This window comes from Peromyscus leucopus, chromosome 20, assembly GCF_004664715.2.
Source record: "Peromyscus leucopus breed LL Stock chromosome 20, UCI_PerLeu_2.1, whole genome shotgun sequence".
NCBI lineage: Eukaryota > Metazoa > Chordata > Mammalia > Rodentia > Cricetidae > Peromyscus > Peromyscus leucopus.
Window position 1 is genome coordinate 2019047 of NC_051080.1, and position 22229 is coordinate 2041275.

Sequence of the window (22229 nt, forward strand, 5' to 3'; positions counted from 1 at the left end):
TCTGCAGACCAGGCTGACCCTAAACTCACAGAGATCTGCCTGCCTCTGCCTCCAGAGTGCTGGGATTAAAGGCATGCGCCATCACTGTCTGGCTCTGAACTTCCTTTTTGTTCAGTACTTGACATATGCTGGCATGTGTAATTTTCTCCCAAGTTTGGAGTATTATAGTCCCACGTACAAGACCCAGAAGTATGCCATGAGCCCCCTGGGGCTTTATCTGGCAAATCCCCACCAAAGCCTTAGCACCTATGGAGGTTAGAGGTGAGATCTGGGGGTGTGTGTAGACAGAAGGGCAAGAGAGTGGCTCTCAAAACACCCTCCACCCCCACCGTCTGCATCAGATGGTCCTTGAAATCTGGAGTTTTGTTAACTTTCGGCTAAGCCACACCTACCCTCAGACTAGGGTGGGCATGCATAGGCCTGGATGCAGTGTCCCGTAGTCCCTTTGTCCTTTGAATCACAGAGCTTGGCTCAAAACTGGTGCCCAGCAAACGCTGGGGCAGAGGGGCAGCACCTCCCTGCTCTGCCATGACCACGTGCTCCAGCTTTCTGTGCACATCTGGACTCCAGCCCTCCCAGTCTGGGCTCCGACCCTCCCAGGCCCCGAGTAGGTTTACTGTGGCCGGCTGGACAACGTCAGGGCAGAGGAGATGGGGGAGAGTTGGGCGGACTCACAGCTGAACTGTCTAGTCTGGTGTTCCCTGTAGCTCCATCCCTAGGGCCTGACCCATGCTCATCTCCCCGACCCCTACCCTGAGTTCTTTGTGCATCAGGGAAGCTTTTGGGGAACATGTTTCATTGACATGGAGGCCTGTAGGGTTATCTAGGTTGCTGGTGGTTGCTCCTTCGCACATCTGGGCCATTTCCTCAATGATGGATGGAGGAGGGAACACAGATGCGTTGCATTTCCTAGTGCCTGGACAGGAGGAGAATGAGTGCTTGTTGGCCTCTAATGCACTGGGCACCTTGGGTACTTTGTTTTATCAACTATGCACAGGGACATGTCTTGTTTTACATATGAGTTGGCTTGGCTCAGAGGGTCAGGTGACCACCCTAGGCTGCATAGATAATTGGTGGGAAATCTGATATAGGTCACTTAGGAGGATCCCAAATTCTAGGAGTAAAAATAGGACTTTGCATCTTATACACGACTGGGGGGAGGGGCCCCGAATTATCACCATTCTGCCGAAGCTGTCCTCAGAATGGAGAATGTTAGGAGCTTCCTTCCAAAATTCTGGGATCACATTGGAAAAACCAAATGTGCTATGTTCTGGGGAAGCCCAGTGGGTCCCAGGGTGGCCACAGGCTGCATGGTGAAATCCCAGACAGGAGCTCCTTTGGATCTTGCTTGGAAAGGCTACCAGGCTGGAACTGTAAGAAAAGAGCCTCATTTCCTAGGTGAACACAGGGCCAAGGATGAATGGAGGATAAGAATGATGGATACAGAGCCTGAGAGCAGCTTGTGACAGCTTACTGAGCACCCATCCATGATCACGATCTCACTTGTCTTGAGAGGAAAGGTAAATATTTGCTTTCTCTCCAATTTACGAGTACCGAGGCTGAGCTCAGAGAGCGGCTTGTTCAGGTCAGGGTGTGTAGCCTGGCAGTGGCAGGCTGTGCCCTGGAACCCAGGTTCGAGGTCCCAGAGTCTGTGGCATGAAATTAGGGGTGACAGGGCTATGTGTCTGGAGCAGGAGCCCCATGAGGCTGGCCAGCAAGGTGCATGGGCAGTGGGGCTTGGCAGGGCTGAGCCAGGTGGGCTGTGATGCAGGAGGCCCTGGGGCACCAGCTCAGGGAGGGGACGGGACCGTAAGCCTTGCCCTCCCAGTGACTTCTGTAGGTGTGTTTAGTGACATGCTCAGCAGGTGCAAGAAAGATGGGCCTGTGCCAAAGGCCCAGCCCAGGGATGCTTCGGATTTTTCCCTTTATGCCCCTGAAACCAAGCCCTGCTGCTCCAGCCCATATAAGCTACGAGGGCCAAGGGCTCTGGCATTCACGACCTGGCCCTCGCTTCGCTTCTGTTCCACGCTCATCGCAGCTGCCTCCTCTCTCAGCCATGATTGCCAGACAGCCAAGTGTCCGCGGAGTCTCCCGGGGCTTCAGCAGTGGCTCAGCCATTGCCGCCGGAGTCAGGCGGGTGGCCTTCAGCTCGGCCTCCATGTCTGGGGGTGCAGGCCGGTGCTCCTCTGGGGGCTTTGGCAGCAGGAGTCTCTACAACCTCGGGGGTCACAAGAGTATCTCCATGAGTGTGGCCGGGTCCTGCCAAGGTGGTGGCTACGGTGGTGCCGGAGGCTACGGCGGTGCCGGAGGCTTCGGAGTTGGAGGCTTCGGTGCCGGGTTTGGTGCTGGCGGCTTTGGCGGTGGCTTTGGAGGTTCCTTCAATGGTCGAGGTGGTCCTGGCTTCCCCGTCTGTCCTGCTGGAGGTATTCAGGAAGTCACCATCAACCAGAGCCTGCTGACACCTCTTCAGGTGGAGATTGACCCAGAGATCCAGAAAGTCCGCACCGCAGAGCGGGAGCAGATCAAGACCCTCAACAACAAATTCGCTTCCTTCATTGACAAGGCGAGTGAGCCCGACATGAGCAGAGGGTGGTGGGAATGAGTCCTCCGGCCATGGGTCTTAGCCAGGAGGTCATCTTGTACCTACTTCTGTCTCTGGTGAAACCACTCGTTTCTGAGGCTGCTTGAAGTGCAGAGGGGATGCTCCTTGCCTTTTCTAACCCAGCTTCCATTCTCCTGTAAGAGCTGGAACCCCCCCCCCCCCAGGCTCAATTGTGGCCATGTGCCATGGAATCTAGTTACTTAGAGCCCCATGGCTAGGGACCAGTGTGATGCTCCTGCTCAGGCTGTTCTGGGCCACTGGGCATCAAGGTTTTGGTTCCTTTAGGTATTTGAGACAAGAGCGAACCACCTTGAAGAGAATGTGTGGGTACACTTGCTCTTCCCACTGGCTCAGATAAGCCTATACCCCAGGGATGCAGACTGGAGCTCCAGACTGAGAGCTTTTGGTGCCTCCTTGCCACATCCCCTTTCCTCTGACCTTTTGGGTTCAGAGGAGGGACTCTCAGTTGTTGTGTATAACATGGAGATGCTCTGCTAGGCCACTCCTTCCGCTGGCCTGGCTAGGTGCTTTAGAGAGGGAAGGCTCCAGGAAGTCCTCGTCAGGGTGGATTCTAGCTGAGTCTCAGAACATGTATGGACTTAGCTGCATACAGATTCCTCTGTAGCTCATGTCGGCTTCAAACTCATGGCCCTCCTGCCTCAGCCTCCGGAGTGCTGGATCACACAGGCACACCGCCACGCTTAGCTTCTTTTCAAAGTCTCTGGTGAATGTGTCTGCTCTTCTCTGTGGGTCAGGATCCCTTGACCGTAAGCAGCGGCCAGCTGTGCTTGCACCTCCTGGTCACATTTGACTTGATGATTTCGCAGACACTTCTGTTCTGGGTCCTTGGTCTGCTGTGGTTAGAAAGCAGTTTATCTGCGGTACTGTCAGCCCTACACGTGTTCTCCAAGCCATGTGTCCCTCAGACCGCTATGGGCCCAGGGACGTGCTTGTCACGATGGTGCCCTGGGCTTGCTATGTGGTGGCCCAAGCTGGGTGACTCTTGGGTGGTCTGGCTGCCTGGACCACCTAGGCCGGAGCGGGCCGCAGACCACCCTCCTGCTGCAGCTTCTGGCCCTTACTAGCAGCCCGTGTCTGTTTTCAACAACAGGTGCGGTTCTTAGAACAGCAGAACAAGGTCCTGGAGACCAAATGGAACCTCCTCCAGCAGCAGACCACCAGCACATCCCCCAGAAACCTGGATCCTTTCTTTGAGACTTACATCAATGCCCTGAGGAAACATCTGGACTCTCTGACCAACGACAAAGGGCGCCTACAGTCAGAGCTGAAGCTCATGCAGGACAGTGTGGAGGACTTCAAGGCCAAGTACGTGAAGAGAGGGAGGACTGGCCCACACCCAGGCTCCTCTCCAGCGGCTTGGGACCTCAGGAATCCTCAGCTGGGCGAAAGCTCCTCTAAGCCAACTCTCATATTCAAATGGCCACGTTTTTCACAGGCAGAGGCCAAGGAGCCACTAGTTGCTTTGATCAGTGATAGATTTAGGTTCCAGGCTTTGCTGGGTACAAAGAGGTTCAGAAAAAAAAAAATGGATCAATAGCAGCATTAGCCTGGCCATAGGTTGGAATATAGATTGGTATATAGATTGGAAAGAGGTGGAGCCAACTGAATACTGACTTGTGGTGTGTGTGTGTGTGTGTGTGTGTGTGTGTGTGTGTGTGTGTGTGTGACCTTAGGTGAGTTTCTTAAGATCTCTGAGCTTTGGCTTTCTTAGTCTTTACTAGGAGTAGTGTTCTTACCTTATGGTTGTGAGAACTGGTGGAATAGGGAGTAGGGACAGGACAGATAGGACACACAATGGACAAGCAAAACACAGTAGCTTTACTTTTGCTCTCTGGAGGACGGGGCTGAGAAAATGAGCACGTTCACACACCGAGAAAGGGGAACTAGAGTGTTTGCCTAGAATTTAAAATCAGGGCAGTCTTCTCAATGATCTAACCTGACCACTGCACTGAGGTTTCCCCCCACATCTTGTCCCCTGAAAACAGTCTTTCTGATGCTTGTTTTTTATTGTCTCTGAATAAACCAGGGCCAAGGTGTTAGCCTCATGGGTAGTGTGCTTGAGTGCTGCTTATGATCTGGATGTTTCCAAACTCTCAGATGTTTGGGAATGAGCGGGGAGCTTAGAAAAGTAGCTCACAGTGGTCCTGTCCTCCTGTCCCCACCCCAGGTATGAAGATGAGATCAACAAGCGTACAGCGGCAGAGAACGACTTTGTGGTCCTGAAGAAGGTGAGCCGGGAAGGGCAGCAGGAAGAGCTCGTAGCACCCCTCCCTGCTGGAAGTGGCTCTTGGCTGAAGTCATGTGTTTAGCCTATCTCTGCAAGGAAGATAAAGATCTTCCTTGCCTCTATCTGGGGTTGTGGTATCAAAGGAAGTGGGTAATGGGGGTGAGATCTATAAGGAGGTAAGTGTGCGAGGAAAACGCATCTTGACAGTGAACTTCCTGTGTTCTGATGGCTTTAGTGGCGGACACATCAGATGATTCCCCGACCGCCTTTGCTGTAAAATGCTATCAGGGCACCTGGAGGTGTTGATCAGCTGTACTTCCTGCTCCTTATCTCTTCTTCCCCCTTCTTCATCCTCCTCTCTTTTCTCCTCTTCTACCTCCATAGGATGTGGATGCTGCCTACATGATCAAGGTGGACTTGGAGGCCAAGGTGGACAGCCTTAAGGATGAGATCAACTTCCTGAGGGTCCTCTATGAAGCGGTGAGGCCTCCGTCCTCCATTTAGAGGAGGGTGACCCCTATCTATGATGAGGCTGTGGGTTGGAAGTCATGATTCCTAGTAGATTCCAATAGTTTATGTCAAGGCAGTAGGTTCTTGGCAAGATCATGGAGAGAAAAGACCAAAGTGAGAGACTCAGTGCAGAGTTTCTCACTGATGAAGAGGACTTAGAGCTGGAGGTTGCGTGGGGGGAAGTCACTGCTGCTCATCATGTTTCCATTCTATTGTCTCCCACCCAACACACGGAGTCCCTGCCTCATTACACTCAGAGCATTTATATTCCTGAGGATCAGTAAAGACTACAACCATTGCTTTTTTGTCCAGAGATGTCACCAACTGTCTATTTCTCTCTCTCCCCTCTCCCTACACACGGGGACTATTAACTCTGGTTCCGTCAGACCTGTTTCACAGTCATTACCATGGAAATGGGAGGATGGTGTCAGAGATCGGGGGAGATTGACTTGACTTGGGTCTGATGTGAGACATGGGCCTTGTAGGAGCTGTCCCAGATGCAGACACACGTCTCAGACACATCTGTGGTGCTGTCCATGGACAATAACCGGAACCTGGACCTAGATGGCATCATTGCTGAGGTCCGAGCCCAGTATGAGGAGATTGCCCAGAGGAGCAAGGCTGAGGTCGAGTCCTGGTACCAGATCAAGGTAGGTGTGTGAGATGAGTGGATCCTCTGGGTACCACTGATCCTTGTTTGACTTTGGATCTCATGGCATTTGGTATTACCCTTTCACTTGTGGTTACCCTCACTGGGTCTGCCGTGTAACCTTAGAGTCCTGTTCCCCTGGGAATCAGGTCCAGCAGCTCCAGAATTCAGCTGACCAACAAGGAGATAGCCTGAAGAGTACCAAGAATGAGATCTCAGAACTCAACAGGATGATCCAGAGGCTGCGGGCAGAGATTGAGAACATCAAGAAGCAGGTGGGTGTGGGTGCCTTTATGGAGGGACAAGCAGAGAAGGCATGAGGCTGGGAGACTCTAGGCTTGTCTATACGGTCTTTGTACCTCATGATACCAACCACACAGATCTCCTCAGAATGCCTTGTTTAATATGATGTGATATCCCAAACACAGGGCTCCTGGCTAGTCTTCCCTGGTTTTCGTATATCTTTATCTTGTTGTTCTGGTGAGGTTATGGGTGAGCTCTGTGGTCTTGCCTCATGTCTGCATGGAAGTGTTCTGTCTGGAAGGAATGGGACTCTCTCTCTTTCTCTCTCTCTCTCTCTCTCTCTCTCTCTCTCTCTCTCTCTCTCTCTCCTCTCCTCTCTCTCTCTCTCTCTCTCTCTCTCTCTCTCTCTCTCTCTCTCTCTCTCTCTCTCTCTCTTCTCCTGAGACAGGGTTTCTTTGTGTACCCCTGGCTGTCCTGGAACTTGCTCTGTAGACCAGGCTGGCCTCCAACTCAGAGATCTACCTGCCTCTGCCTCCCAAGTGCTGGGATTAAAGGTGTGCGCCATCATTGCCCAGTTAGGAATGGGACTCTTGAGTCAGGAAAGGTGGGGAGAAGAATGAACAGAATTCCAGCATCTTAACCAAGGGAAGCTGGTTCAGGAGGAGGAACAGGTATGAAGTTCTCTGAAGCAGGGAACTGATGTTGCCCATCAATGTCCCTGTCTACAGTGCCAGACTCTGCAGGCATCTGTGGCTGATGCAGAGCAGCGTGGGGAGGTAGCCCTCAAAGATGCCTACAGCAAGCGCACAGAGCTGGAGGCTGCCCTGCAGAAGGCCAAGGAGGACCTGGCTCGGCTGCTGCGTGACTACCAGGCTCTGATGAACGTCAAGCTGGCCCTGGACGTGGAGATCGCCACCTACCGCAAGCTGCTGGAGGGGGAGGAGTGCAGGTGAGGGGGGCTTGGGTTTGGGGGGCTCAGGACTCTGCTGAACTTCCTGCTGCGGTGATGTCTTGGTACTTTCTGACCAGGACCAGCAGAGCATAGGTTTGATACTCAGCTGTTACTGCGTGGCTTCTCAAGGCTGAGATAAGCATATAATATCTTGGTGTGGAAGGACGTGGGGTTCTGTTCTGCATGGCTCACGACGCTTTCTCCCCAACAGGATGTCTGGAGAATGCCAGAGTGCTGTGAGCATCTGTAAGTCCCTTCTGTGCCTCGCCATCTATTCCTCTGGGTCTGGGCTGGGGACTACTGGGACTGAGAATAACTGTGCTTCATCTCTCCTTCCAGCGGTGGTCGGCGGCAGTGCCAGCATTGGAGGTAGTGCCTGCCTTGGAGGTAGTGCCGGCATCGGCCTTGGCCTGGGTAGTGGTTTTGGCTCTGGTTCCGGTTCTGGAAGTGGCTTTGGATTTGGTGGTGGCATCTACGGCAGTTCCGGTACCAAGATCACCTCTGCCACCACCGTGATCAAGAAGTCCCAGCGATAGAAGAGACAGCGTCCTGATGCCCGGAGCCCAGCAGCGTCGACCATTGCTGGTGTCTCAAGCTCCTTCACTTCCTCTCCACGCTTCCTTCCCAGTGCTCATCTTGTCAGAGTCTCCTCATCTCTGCCCTGGTCCCTCAGTTCCGGGATGATCCTGGTTGTGGTGTGACTTCTGCCCTTTTGGAGCTTGGTAGTTTTTTGGTGACCCTCTTGTAACGGGAGGGGTGTCTGATTTCACCCCAATGGACAGAAGGGATGAAGACTAGAAACTCCTTCTTCAAAACTATCAGGGTCACATGCAGCCCCTCCAGTCACACCGCCCTCCACCAGATCCTGGACATCTATCTGCTACAACTGTGGTCATTCTCCACCACCTGGCAGCAATGGACTCTGCAAGGTTACAACAAAGACTGCTTGGTGTCTTGTTCAACCCTGTTCGCCTCTCTATTCATCCCCAATAAAATGCTTTTGTCATTCATCCTGAGTGGTTGACGTTGTATCCTATGGAGAAGGCTCCAGAAGCCCATGTACTCAGATAATTTAGGTAAAGGTCTGAGGATCTGTCTGTACAGACCAAGGCCACTTTCTCAGGTTCCCCTTTCCAAGGTGCAGAAACTACTGCTGGTGGAGATGCAGGATACGGACCCGGAGGGCAGGGGAGCAGATTCACAAAACCCCAACTATATGAAAGATGCTTGTTGTAGGATGACCTGGGGCAGGACGTCTCAGTGTTGAGCCTGGGATGGACCTGGAGGCTGAGTCTGGAGGTTTACAGGGCATCTGATAGTCCAGTGCCTTTCCTGTACACAGAACACAAAGGTTACGGAATAGCGTGGACTCAGTGTCTAGCAAGAAATCTTTGTTCTTATTTGCTGGTGTCTGGGATCCAGCCCAAGGTCCTGCACATGCTTTGTGTTCTCCGAGCTACACTCCAGCCAGAGGCCTCCTGTGTTATGCAGTCCCATGCTTGGGATCTCAGTGGGCCTGAGAGGCTTTCAGGAACCTGTCCCGGGAACTCACAAGGTCAGGAGTGTTGGATGGAGGAGAGCAGGCGTGTTCTTTCAGAGCCAGAAGGCTTTGCTTGCTTCTCCACTTCCTTGGGCTAACCGGGCTTCAGTCTGGGCTGCTACCCTGCGAGGCGGGAGAAGGGTGGAGGATAGGCAGGCCTTCTGGAGCAAGGAAGGGGAACACTCCTTGGTTGGGGTGTCCCCGGAGATTCTGTTTGGTGCTGTGCTGCAGGGGGAGAGGACAGGTTGAGGAGAGGTCTTGGTAGAGCCTTTGAGGACATTCTGTTTCAGTTCCGGATTGGGAACAATGCTACTTCCCCCTTCTAAAAACAGACAGAATATACAGCTCCCATCTCAAGCCTGACCCATCTTTTCCATGGCAAGTGCCACCTTTCCCCTTGAATTCTGGCCTGACGGTACAGTGGGGGGATGTGGAAAAGTTTTGCCCATGCCTGGACTTACCCATGGGGCCCTCAAACACTGAGGCCATATGGGGTTTCCCTCTCTCTGGGACAGAACAGAGAGCATTGACATGGGGCTATGTTCTTGGGAGAGGTTTCTGGCCCAGAGCAGTCTGTCTTTCTGGAGCCCAACCCTGATCTCTCCATTGTCTGCCCTGGGCTGGCTGCCCTCTGTGTCATGGGTGTCAGAGCAGGAAGCACCTGTAGCCTGTGAGCCTGTTAAGTGGCTTCCATTTCTTCCCCCACTGTGCCCTGCCCCTGGGAAAATGCCCGCTCAGCTCTTTTTTGAGTTTCTGGGGTGGGGAAGAGGAGTTAAGGGTTGAGAGTGAGGGCAAAGCTCCCCGCTCTTCTACCAGAAGACCGCAGGCTGCCCTAGTCCCTTCTCCTCATGCTTCTGCTCCAGAGGAGTGTGGGAGTGGCCAGTCCATGGGGCTGTAGGGTCTGTCTGGCCTCTGCAGGGGCAGCTATAGAGGAGATGCACACAAGTGTGTCTTGGAGTCAATGTGGCTACGTGAAGAGGCAGCCGGCTGTGAGAGTCTTGGTGTTTTATTTATGTGAGACCCCTGCCTTTCATAAAAGAGGAAAGCCAAGCTGGAGCGGTACACACTGTAATCCCCATGCCGAGGAAACCGAGACAGTGCTGAAGGTTTCTGGCCCATATGGGCTACATGGAAAGACCTGGTCTCAAAACCAACCAATCGCTGGGCGGTGGTGGTGCACGCCTTTAATCCCAGCACTCTGAGTTCCAGGCCAGCCTGGACTACCAAGTGAGTTCCAGGAAAAGGCGCAAAGCTACACAGAGAAACCCTGTCTCGAAAAAACAAAAAACAAAAACAAAAAACAAAAAACAAAACAAAACAAAAAAAAACCCAAAAACCAACCAATCAACAAACTCAGCACACAACAAACTAACAACAACAAAACCAGAGAAAGAAAAAAAAAAAAAAGGAGGAAGGAAGAAGAGAAAACATTAATGTGGTCTGTTTCTGAGCAGTCTGGTAGCCTAGCCAGGGGAAGGAGAGGCCCAGGGGAGGTAGAATCATAAGCATCTATTCAAAGCCTTTGGTTTGTCAAGGGTGGGAGTGAACTCTACCCACGAGAAGTGTCTGTGGACAGGAGTGTGGTCAGGAAGCCTTGGTGGGGGCTGGATGCCCGGGACCCAGGCTTGCTGCTGCCTGACCTTGTGCCGGGCCAAGACCGTCCTGCACTGCAACTGGACCACTTCCTGTGTCTTGGATTTGATACTTGATGATTCAAGGGAGAAGTTAGATAAAGATGTGCAGAAGCTCAACAAAAAGTTGTGTTTTTTTTTCCCCCTCTCTGTGTAGCCCTGACTGTCCTGGAACTCACTCAGCAGCCCAGGCTAACCTTGAACTCAGAGATCTGCCTTCCTCTGCCTCCCAAGTGTTGGGATTAAAGACATGCGTCACCACACCAGACTTGTGAGAAATGTTTTTGACTGCCACCTGACAACAAACCATCTATCCGCCCATCCATTCACCATTTCAACAAACAGCCCAGAAGCCCTGGCTGGATTCATCACGATGTCCATTTCTGTCTGTCTGTCTGTTAGTGGCTGTTTAATAAATGGTTATGAAATGAACCAACCAACTGCTGTTAGCTAAATGCCCAGCCTGTGCTAGGCAATGTATGGACCCCAATACAAAAGGAATTAGAAGAGTCTTTGGGGGAGATTTTGGTATAGATGGTCATGTCTGTATCTTAATGACTTGGTAGTTAAATAGATAGATGAATGCCCTTGGGAGCTACAAACCAAAGCAATGGCTGTCCATTGGGGAAGGTGAGATGACTTCTGGTCTTGGGAGAAGGCTTGGAAACACCAGAAAGCATCACACAGGAGATGGTATTTAAGGGCTGGAGTGCCAGGGGTGGGGGTAAGTGCCCTCCCAGCAGGACTCTCAGGGAAGCCTCTTCTTCAGGAAGTCTGTCAGAGGCTGCCCTGTGCTGAACACCAATGCTGGGTCTCCCTTAAGCCTCTTTGGGTAGATTTTGAGTACACCCCTTTCTCAGAGCAGTGCCCTGATAGGTATCTCTCCCTTATCCTGGAGTTCTTCCCCCTTGTTTGACAGGGGCTTCCCTTGACAATCCTGTCTGTGAATACCTTTTCTGTGCTGGCTTTGTGGGAGGCCACAGGGACAGAGAGGTCATGACAGACGAGGCTGATGCAAAGGAGGATGTAGCCTGAGTATGGAGCATGACTTTGGGAGTCCTGGGGACAGACACATTACCCACAGACATTCCAGAATTTAAGAGGGTGTTGAGAACCATTGTAGATATCACCAAGGATCTATAAGTACCATGGAGAAGGAATTCAAGGAAGACTCTTGGAGGAAGTGACCCTTGTCTAGATATAGAAGCCAAGGAAGTGGCCAGGTGAAGAGTGTGGACCTGGAGCTGGGGAAGGGCCCAGGGATGAAGGGCTTCCCAGCAGCAAGAATACCAGAGTGAAAGCTTCCAGATGTGACTCAGGGCAGAATGTGACTAAGCCAAAACCAGCTTAGTGTTCCTGGAGATGAAGGGCAAGGGGTAGAAGCCAGGCTGTGGAGGACGCTAGTGTGGCTGATTGTCCAATTTGTTTGGGGCTTCAGCCCGTGTCCTAAGACTAAAAGTAAGCTCAGACCAAGGTGTCTGAATAAGTCAGCTCAGACAGAGAAGGGGAGGGGCTCCACCGGCCGGCCTGGAACCCAGGTCCTGCTCTGGGCGTGAGCACCCTCTCCCCTGCTCTGCCTCTTTTCCACTCTTGGTCACTCTCCGTATTAAGAGGTTTCTTGTCACCTCCTTGTCCCCTGATAGGTGTATTCCTTGTTCTTCACAGTATTTCTTCAACATTCTCAATACCATCTCCACGCTAGGGGCCATGGGTGGCTGTTGCTAATCTCTCTCTCTCTCTTTTTTTTTTTTTTTTTTTTTGGTTTTTCAAGACAGGGTTTCTCTGTGTAGCTTTGCGCCTTTCCTGGAACTCACTTGGTAGCCCAGGCTGGCCTCGAACTCACAGAGATCCGCCTGCCTCTGCCTCCCGAGTGCTGGGATTAAATCTCTTTAGACTGCTCCAGTGGCCATGACCACCTGAGTCCTTCCAACCACACTCACATCCTCCATGTTAGTGCCCATTGAGTTCCCCCCGGTTCTTTAGTAGAGAGAGATCCTTACAAATAATCCATGGAAAAATAAATGTAGATTTTCCCCTTAACTCCGCCTTCTCCAGGTTAAATGATTGGTCAAGATCTTTCTACCCTTTCCTTCCTTTTTGTTTCAGCGATATAACTAGTAAGTTCCTAAAGTCTTTCTGGAACTTTCTGAGAGGGCAAGGCTATATTTCTGCTGCTGGGGGACTCCTCAGGGGCAAGGTCGCCTGGGATACCAGACTCAGGCCGTGTTTAATCACAGGAATCTCACCAGGGCAGTTTCCAGCTCAAACTCTCACTCCAGTGGCGTGAAACTTCTAATTTTTTTTGTGTAGCCCTCTCTGCTCATCCCTGCAGGAGGCGGTGGAAGCCAGTTTTGCAAAGAGAAGACAAAAGGAAGGCAGGCAGAGCGGCTCTCACCTGTTCCCCCTGCATCCCTGCGGTCTGCCTTCTACACAGCAGCCTGAGTGAGTCTTTCAATGCCAGCTCACGTCTCACTCATGTCTCCATGGTTTGACCTCAATGGCTCCCCTCTCAGTGAAAAAGCCAGCCTCTTGTGGCCCTGCGTGACCTTCCTCCCAGCTACTCAGACCTTATCGTAGAGGCCTATCTCCCCTTCTCATTGCTTCAGCCATTGATTGATCCTTCAGACCCTCTCCCCAGTCCCACCTCAGGGCACTCATAGATGTCTATGTTTTGGAACCCATTCTTCCAGATGTCTGTATGCTTGCTCCTCACTGCATTTACCGGGCAGGTCCACAAGGCAACCCCATGAAATAGCCCCCTTCTCTCTTTTTATTTGTAGATTCATTTATGTGCATGAATGTTTGGCCTACATGTATGTCTGGGTACCAGGTGCATGCCTGATGCCCATGGAGCTCAGATGGCGAGGGTAGGATCCTCTGAACTGGAATTATGGATGACACTGAGCCACCATGTGCTGTGGAAACTGAACCCAGGTCCTCTGCAAGGGCAACAGGTGCTCTCTATCATGCAACCTTTTGTCCAGTCCCAACCTTGTATTGCTACACTTCTTCCATAGCTGCTGCTCCTCCTCCTCCTCTTCTTCCTCCTCCTCTTCTCCTTCTTCCTCTTCTTCTCCTTCTCCTTCTTCTTCTTTTCCTCCTCTTCCTCCTCCTCTTCTCCTTCTCCTCCTCTTCTTCTTCATCTTCATCATGTTCTTCCTCCTCCTCTTCTTGTTCTTCCTCTTCCTCCTTCTCTTCCTCTTCCTTTCACTGACCTTCCTCCTCCTCTTCTTCTTTCTCCTAGTTCTCCTCCTCCACCTTCCTTTTTACGCAAGGTTTTGCTATGTAACCTAGAGCTCATGACCCTCCCATTTCTGCCTCTTGAGGGTGCTTCCATGCCTTACTCTTCCATAACATCTCTACTTCCTGGTGGATGTTTCACATATATTTGTCTGCTGTCTGTCTGCTACTGGGGCATACGCTTACACAAGCAGGGTTTTCCTATGTTTTGGCCCTGATTTTTTGTTGTTGTTGTTACGCTGATGTTTCCTGTTTCTGGGACTTGGGTTGACATTGGGGGAATGACACAATGCAGAGAACAAGATAGGAAGAGTTAGAGAAACCCCAAAGTGATGTCTGTAATTATATATGGTTTCTTTGGGAGGCATGGGAACAGATGAGTATTTGGAGTCTTGGGTTTTGCCAAGGTCTGATCAATGCAGAGATCTGTGAACTTTGCATTTTCTTTGTCCTTAGAAGATGGTCACAAGCCACACAGCTACTGCCTCCTGCACTGAGGCTGGGAGGGAGGGAGAGCCCAGGGATCCGATGATGCTGGTTCCTCGCTTTGACAGTAGGAAAGGGAAGTGACAGTATTTTGTCTCCAAGTTCAGCACAAAGCCGGGCATACCGTGGACAGGTAATAATCATGTTCTGACTGGGGCAAACTGTGTCACTATTTGTGGACCTCACTCTCCAGGGTTGTGAGGGGGCTCTGCCATCTCCCTACTCAGGAAGCCAGGGCACTCACTCACTGCTCTTTCACGTCACCTTTCCGGAGCGGAGTTCTATTTTGGAGGGTAGACAGACCAAAGCTGATTCCCTGGTCACAAGTCAAGTGCCTCTTGGCTCCTGCGTCATTAAACTGAAAAGTGCTGTGCATGGGGGTGGAGCACTACCAGGCTCCCCGCAGGGCAAGCCTGCCACTGGGCACTCAGCTTATCCTTACGGTGTGAACAAACCTACTGCCTTTTGGTAAAGCCCAGCCCGCAAGCTTTTGGGGATTAATTATCTGTCCTTCTCTTGAGCCCTGCAGCCTGGTCAAATGCATATAAAGGGATTCATTCTCCCCAGGCCTTTATTCCTCCAAGCTCTTCTGCCAACTTTTACTGTTTCTGCTTGCTTCGCCCGCTTTTCTGTCACCGGGCTCCTCACCATGAGCAGACAAGTGTGTAAGACACCAGGTCGGGGGAGCCAGGGCTTCTCTAGCTGGTCAGCTGTGGAGTTTGGCAGCATTAGGAAGAACTATACAGCTGGCTCTGGGGCAGCTAGTGTAAGGGCTTATGGGATCCGGAGCGGAGCACCTGCCTTTGGTAGTAGAATCCTCTACGGCCTAGGTGGCAACAGGAATCTCTCTATTAGTGTGGCAGCTGGTGGCTCCCAGGCTGGTGGCTTTGGTGGAGTTCCAGAAAGCTATGGCGCTGGCGCTGGGAATGGCTTTGGTGGTGGCAGAGGAATGGGAGGTGGCCTTGGGAGACCTGGTGTCTTTGGACCGGCTGGTGTCTTTGCGAGGCCTGGAATCTTTGGCCCTGGGGGAATCCAGGAAGTGACCATCAGCAAGAGCCTCCTGCAGCCCCTCAATGTGGAGACCGACCCCCAGGCTGTGGAAATGAAGGTCCAAGAGTACCAAGTGATCAAGGCCCTCAATGACAGGCTCACCTCCTTCCTTGACAAGGTAAGGAAACTCTGACTCCCATTCCTACACAAGAGACTTTGAATCTGACATTTAGACACTGTATACATGTGTCTAGAGGGTGGGGTGGGTGGGGTCTAGGCAGAGCCATGGGGTCTGGGATGATATTCAGGGCTGATGCTTTAATCAGGTAGGATGTGCACATGTGTGGAAAGACCCAAACATCACCATGTGCTGCTTGTCCGAACCTCTGCTCAACTCTCCCACCTGGAGCCTTACGTAGGTCTGGGCCTGCAGAGCTGGAGCCCAGGGCATCATTGGCCACAAAGGGTCTGACTTAGAAACAAAGCATTGGGGATGTCAGCTGCCCTTTGAGGCTTTTCCCTCTGTCCTGCTGCGCTAGCAAGCGGGGCTGGTGTCCACGAGGAGTTAGAGTTCTAAGTTGAGCCCTAGTTTCAGGGGGCTGTGGGAAGCTGGTGCCCTTTGCACCTCTACTCAACAAGTAACTCATTCTCGCCTGGCATAGCTTACTTGGGGCTGCGTCCCCTCTACACTGAAGAGAAGTGATGTTGTCCCGATGGACATGTCACCTAGGGGCAGTTCTCGATGGCTCGTGGCCTGGAGGGCTTCCGTAGCCATGGATTCTGTGATTAAAAAAACCAAAAAACCCAACCCAACCCCACTGCTGCAGGGTGGCTTTGCAGTGTGCACTGTGTTTTGGGGAGTCAGGATCACGTCAAAGTCCCCAGAATGTCCAGGGGTTCCCTTTACGGATCTGTATCTTGTGTGTGGGGGGACTCTTCCTCTACGATCTTTCAAGCCGTGTTTTTCCTTCAGTGTCCTGGTTGATGAACTGCCTGACCACAGTTCGTGCAGCTACAGGAAGAGCCCAGCTCCACATCTGCCTTTGTGCAGACAGACCACGAGCTAGACTCCCAGACCGACCTCCACTGGCTAACGAAGGCCCTCCATGCTTCTGCAATGATGCCTGATGCTGCTGCCCCGTTGTCCTGTAGGTACGTTTCTTGGAACAACATAACAAGGCCCTGGAGACCCCGTGGGAGCTCCTCCAGCAGCAGGGTCCCAGCTCCATCACTAGCACCAGCAGCCTCGACTCTCATTTTGAGAGCTTCATCCGCTCTCTGCGCCGTGACTTGGATGACATCGCTTTGGAGAGAGGCCACCTGGGTTCAGCGCTGAGGGACGTGCAGAGCACGGTGGCAGACTACACCAAGAAGTGAGTGATACGTGGGAGAGGGTAGCTGTCATAGGCCACTCCTCCCAGAGTCTGGGTGCTGCCCTAGTCCTGACTACTGTGCGGTGGTGTTACCCAACGCGTTTCCCTTCTCTTACTTCCGTGCGGACGGTAGGGTTCATCGGGTCCCCCGCCCCTTTCCTTCTCCAAGCACAGATACAGTCTACACAGGTAACTTGTTGCAAGAGAGGTGGGTTTATCAGAGCTGAAGCACTTCCTCATGGTTGAGGAAGATCCTGGTTCTAGGATGGGAAAGGTTCTGAGGCAGCTTGTGGGATGGTAATTTGTAGACCTGGAGGTTTGCCCTGGACTGTGTGTGTGTGTGGGAGTTCCTGGAAAGCAGGACTTTCAGCGCTAAAACCAAGGAAGTTTTTCTAGGCAGACGGATGTGACTGGGTCCCCTCACTAGCTCAGAAGCAGAGTGAATTGGAGGCACTGACTGGGAAGGTCAGGCTGGGCAGGGACAGAGAGCAGTGGAGTTTATGACTACCTCAAAACTAAGTCCAGGGGCTGAGGAGATGATGGGGCTGAGGAGATGATGGGGCTGAGGAGGTGAGGGGCTGAGGAGATGAGGGTCTGAGGAGATGAGGTGCTGAGGAGGTGAGGGGTAGAGGAGATGATGAGGGGCTGAGGAGATGATGAGGGGCTGAGGAGATGAGGGGCTGAGGAGGTGAGGGGTTGAGGAGATGGCTCAGTGAGTAAAGCATTTGTAATACGAACATGAGGACTTGAGCTTGGATCCCCAGGAGCCACATGAAAGCCAGTGACATGTGTCTACAACACAAGGGATCTATGGTGGAGGGAGACAGGTGAATCCCTAGACACTCATGGTCAGCTTGCCTGGCCTACACAGCTGCAAACAAAGAGACACCCTACGTCATATAAGGTATAAAGAAAAGATGGGTCAAGGCTGTCCTCTGACCTCCACATGTGTGCTGTGGCATACAAGTGCCTTCCTTCCCCCACATATTATACACCCCCCTCGCAAAACAAAACAAAACAAACAAACAAACAAACAAAAAACCAAACCATCCCAGACAAAACAAATCTAGCGAGTTCACTTTTATGTTCGCAGATATGAGGATGAAATGAACCAACGAAAGGCTGCTGAGAAGGAGTTGGTGACTCTGAAGGAGGTGGGGACTAATGAGAACTCCCCGGGGCGCGTCCCACAGGGTCCCAGCCCGAAGGCAGGCACGTTCTGCCTGCTTGCTTTACTGCTGGTTTCAAGCCACCCGGGTGCTTCTTCTGAAGGTCTTGAGGAGTCAGTCCACTGGTCTCGAGCTTTGGAGGACTGCACTTACCCCATTCTTGTGAGCTGTGAAGCAGCCTTCACGCGGAGCCCGTGTTTGAACAAGAACCTCTGAGTTGGCATAGCCAGGTCCCCCCACCCTCCAAGCTCAACTGTCGCAACTGCAGTTTGCTTTTTTGTCCCTTGGAGTAATCAGGTTTGTGTACCTGTTTTTCTCAGAATGTGGACTCTGCTCACCAGGCCAAGATGAAGCTTCAGGCCAATGTGTATACTCTGATAAAAGAAATCAACTTCCTGAGGGATCTCTTTGAGGTGAGAATGCAGGAGAGGGGTGTGTGTGTGATGCTTTCAGACATGAGCCTGGTACTTTTGGTACCTAGGCCCTGGGAGACTGTCCGGATGAACCTAGAGATGAAGCCCCTGTAGCAGTTCAGTGGGGTGGGCTGCAGACATGGAGCTCTCTGGACATCCGGGGCAGCTGGGCCACACGCATATTCAGAGCTGAGGGTTGTTCAGGAGGTTGTTGTTCCAGTGGCCCTGAAAGTGAGTGAGCCCCTTCTGTGATGGCAGGAACCATCCCAGTCCCAGGACCCTGTCAATGACACATCTGTGGTCCTCTCCATGGACAACAACCGCAGCCCAGACATGCACAGCATCATTTCTGGCATCCGTACCCAGTTTGAAGAGATAGCTCAGAGGGACAAGGTGGAGGCTGAGTTGCTGTACCAGACCAAGGTGGGTGTTACTAGGAGTTAGGGAAGCTATTGCCTTGTGAGACAGCTGTGGAGGCAGTCCCTGGATGAATCCATATTTGTCTATTTTCTGGAGTCGTCCATTTGATGGTTGTTTGTTGTACAATGTTTTATACTATCACCTTCCAGGCTCCATGGGACCATTTCTAGCTTGCTCAGGGCCTACAAGGTGGAAGAATCTTCTAGAACAATAATCCAGATGTCTTCTTCCTTGCTGCCTTGGAGATGCCTCTCCTTGGTTCATTAAAACGATATTGAATATTATTTTAATAAATGCTTCTTGGCGTCTCAAAGTTTGGTGAGTGGTGTGGGGTATGGAAACTGATTGGGCACAGTTGCATTTACCATTCCTTCTTTTCTTCTGCTCTCTGGTTGGGGGAGCTCCAGACCACAGCTGGCAGACATGCAAATGACCTGAGGAGCATCAAGGGCCAGATGACAGACATCAACAGGATTATCCAGAGGTTGCAGGCAGAGGTGGAGAACGCCAAGTATCAGGTGGAATGACTTGGATGCTATTGCCTGGGCTTACTGTTGCTGGGGGTGGGGCACCTCAGGACTGTCTTTTGAAGACAGATGGCCCTCTGGGAAGGCTGGCTAACAGTGAGAAAATGTCTCCATGGATAGAGAAGATAAAGATAATTAGGGGAAGGGTGTTCTTCCCCAAATTTAAGATGGGATAGTCCATTCTCGGTTGCAGAGAGCCTGGGACCATCCTATTGGGCTCATTCTACCCGCTCCCCTCCAATTTCAGAACGAAAAGCTGAATAATTCCCTCACAAAAGCTAAGCAGCATGGTGAGACAGCCATCAGGGATGCCAATACCAAGCTTCAAGACTCACAGGCTGCCCTGAAGAAGGGCAAAGATGACCTGGCTGGGCTGCAGAGAGGCTACAATGAACTGTTGGATATCACACAAAACTCGGCTAGGGAGATTGCTGCCTACCGCCAGCTGCTGGAGGGTGCCGAGTACAGGTGAGCTCTGTCTCATCTTCCTGACCATGTCCTAGTCTGAGAACCACACAAGTAACCAAGTGAGTGACAACAGAGGCCTTCCACAAAGACTTCTTCCCTTAGCCTGTGTCTTTCCCAGTCTGCTCCCTTCATGGTAACCTAGCTGTCTATGCAGCCAGTGTGTACAAATTTCTTGTAATGGTGTGCAGCCATGTGGATGAAGCCTCCCAGGTTCTTGAGTTCAGTTATAGCAACTAGTTATCACCTTGACCCTTGTTGTGAACCTACTGTGTGATGGATCCAACTTTCTTGCTTTCTCAAACAGGATGTCCGGAGAGTACCAGAGTGCTGTCAGCATCTGTAAGTAGCCCAAGTCTTCATGATGAAGGCTGCTTCTCAAATATTTGTACTAATTCACGAAGTAGCAACTAATTTAGACAAGTTCCTTCCTGTCTTTGTTAGGGTCACTATTGCTGTGATGGAACACCATGACCAAAGCAAGTTGAGGAGGGAGGGGTTTATTTGGCTCACAGTTCCACATCATAGTCCAGCACTGAAGGAAGTCAGGGCAGGAACTCAAGCAGGGCAGGAACCTGGAGGCAGGAGCTGATGCAGAGGCCATGGAGGGGTGCTGCTTACTGCTTACTTACTTATGACTTGCTCAGCTTGCTTTCTTGTAGAACCCAGGACCACTAACCCAGGGATGGTACCACCCACAATGGGCTGGGCTCTCCCTCATAAGTCACTAATAAGAGCATGCCCTACAGGCTTGCCTGCAGCCTGATCTTATGGAGGCTTTTTCTCAATTGAGGTTCTCCCCTCTGATGACCTAGCTTGTGTTGAGTTGATAATAAATCTATCCAGCACAGTTCCTATGGGAGTTACAGGCACATTTTGGGAATGGAGTGGCTTTTCTCATTGTTCTGGGCTCAGATCCTCCCATACATATTTATGATTTTTTTTAGTGTTTATGTATTGTATGTGTGTCTCTGTGTGTGTGCATATGGCTGAGTAAAAGTCAGAGCTTGTGGGAGTCATGTCTTCCATGCCACGTCACGTGGAGTCTCAGGTCATCAGGCTTGCCGGAAAGTTCCTTTTCTTCCTGAGACATCTTATAGCTCCCAGGGCACTTTCAAATGGCCAGTGGGGGAAAATTCAGACACTGTGTAACCTTCATAGGGTGTCACCAAGGACTGACCACATTGGGCTGGGGATATGGCTCAGTGGTAGAACTCTTACCAAGCATGGGCAAAGCCCTGGGTTCAAGCTCCAGCAGCACAGAGGAAGAAGAGAGTTGGTGACAGGGCATGCTGATGGGCATCTTCAAGCCCAGCACTTGGGAGGCAGAGACAGGGGACCTCTCTGAGTTCAAGGCCAGCCAGGGCGACATAGTGAGATCCTGTCTCAAAAACAAACAAACAAATGAACAAACAAACAAGCAAGCAAGCAAGCAGTAGAGTTGACGGCATGTAGAAGGAACCATTTTGTTATTTGAATTGACTTGCTGTGTGGAGTTAATAGCTGGTGGCACTAGAATGTCTCCTGGTTAATGCCAAGTGCACAGCTGTTGTGATCACTGCTGATCTCCCTGGGCCTGGTTATTTATAATTCAGTGAAGTGGATGCCAGGGTGCTGACTGTGGTCCTGTCTTCCCCACAGCTGTGGTCAACAACAACAGCAGCAGCAGCAGCAGCAGCAGCAGCGCCTTGGCCTTGTCAAGTCGTTATGGAAGTGGCTTTGGCGCTGGACATGGCACAGGAAGTGACGTTCGCCTGGCAAGCAGCAGTGGCAGCAGATTTGGCAGCAGGTTTGGTGGCAGTGGCTTTAGTGGTGGCAGCAGCTTTGGCCGTGGCTCCAGGGGCAGTCTTGGCGTCCGTGGTGGAGGCGTCAGCTCAAGCAACAGTGGAGGTGGCTGTGCCAGCCTCTCTCAGTCCTCCAGGCTCTACTGTAAATAAAGAGCTTGCCAACATCCCGGCCACCCCAGAACCTCTCTTCATCTGCTCCCCCCACAAATCTCAAGAGGGCAGTTTCCTGGGGCTGGAAGGCTAGCAGCCTTCGGCTCTTCCATCAGATCCCTGGTGGAGCCCATGTGAAGATTACAAGTGTTCGTCTCCCTGGAGCCAGCCTGTGCCTATGATTGTCCTGGTGTGACCTCAGCTGCGGTCTTCTGCTTCCCTCAGTGTCCCCTCCCTTGGTGGAAGTGATGGATATATGTATATATACACATACACAGTCCCAGCCCATCTATTCTGTTGTCAATAAAGAGCATTGTGACTTACACCAGCTCTTCGAGTATTCTCTGTGCCCTTCTCCCCAGGGACCCATCTGTTCCCTCTCTGGGCTCTCTGCTTTTGTCTCTCCCTTTGGGCTCTGTGGGGCAACTACAGAACTCCAGCTCTGAACCAAGACATTGACTCGCCATCACTGAGTGTAACCAAAGGGGCAGGCGCTGGTTAATTTATCCTCGGAGCCCTCTGGGGAGGGCTTGTGCGCCTCACTTGCTTCTAGGAGTAGGGCTGGGGCGCACAGGCGTCCATTTTCTTCTGCTGCTTCATTTGTGGGAACTAGGAAGGTCTTGGAAACAGAGTGTTCCTTCACAGGGTGCTGGTCCCCATGGCATCTGGCAGCCTGAGCGTTTGTCCCTGCAAAGGAGCACAGAGATGGACAGGAAACTGCTAAAACCTCCCGGCTGCAGGTCCCCTGGTTCAAAGGGCCACCATGAGCACAGTGTGCTGGCACACTCTGTGATGAAGGATTCCTTGACAGGAAAAGCTTCTCTCTCTGGAGAA

General features: G+C 51.8%; 2 protein-coding genes across 2 annotated transcripts; both read left to right on the forward strand.

Moving 5' to 3' along the window:
• Positions 1 to 1972: 1972 nt before the first annotated feature.
• Krt4 (keratin 4) lies at positions 1973 to 8214 on the forward strand. Its single transcript, XM_028874363.2, has 9 exons — positions 1973 to 2563; positions 3714 to 3928; positions 4791 to 4851; positions 5235 to 5330; positions 5846 to 6010; positions 6159 to 6284; positions 6981 to 7201; positions 7416 to 7450; positions 7544 to 8214. Exons 1-9 carry the CDS (start codon positions 2057 to 2059, stop codon positions 7738 to 7740), a joined length of 1623 nt encoding a protein of 540 aa, XP_028730196.1. The 5' UTR covers positions 1973 to 2056; the 3' UTR covers positions 7741 to 8214.
• Positions 8215 to 14750: 6536 nt separating this feature from the next.
• Positions 14751 to 21582, forward strand: LOC114696542 (keratin, type II cytoskeletal 3-like). The gene is made up of 9 exons (XM_028874338.2): positions 14751 to 15269; positions 16244 to 16464; positions 17558 to 17618; positions 17954 to 18046; positions 18305 to 18468; positions 18858 to 18984; positions 19241 to 19461; positions 19766 to 19800; positions 21100 to 21582. The coding sequence occupies exons 1-9, from the start codon at positions 14751 to 14753 to the stop codon at positions 21393 to 21395; spliced, it is 1737 nt and encodes a 578-aa protein (XP_028730171.1). The 3' UTR covers positions 21396 to 21582.
• The last annotated feature ends 647 nt before the right edge of the window (positions 21583 to 22229 follow it).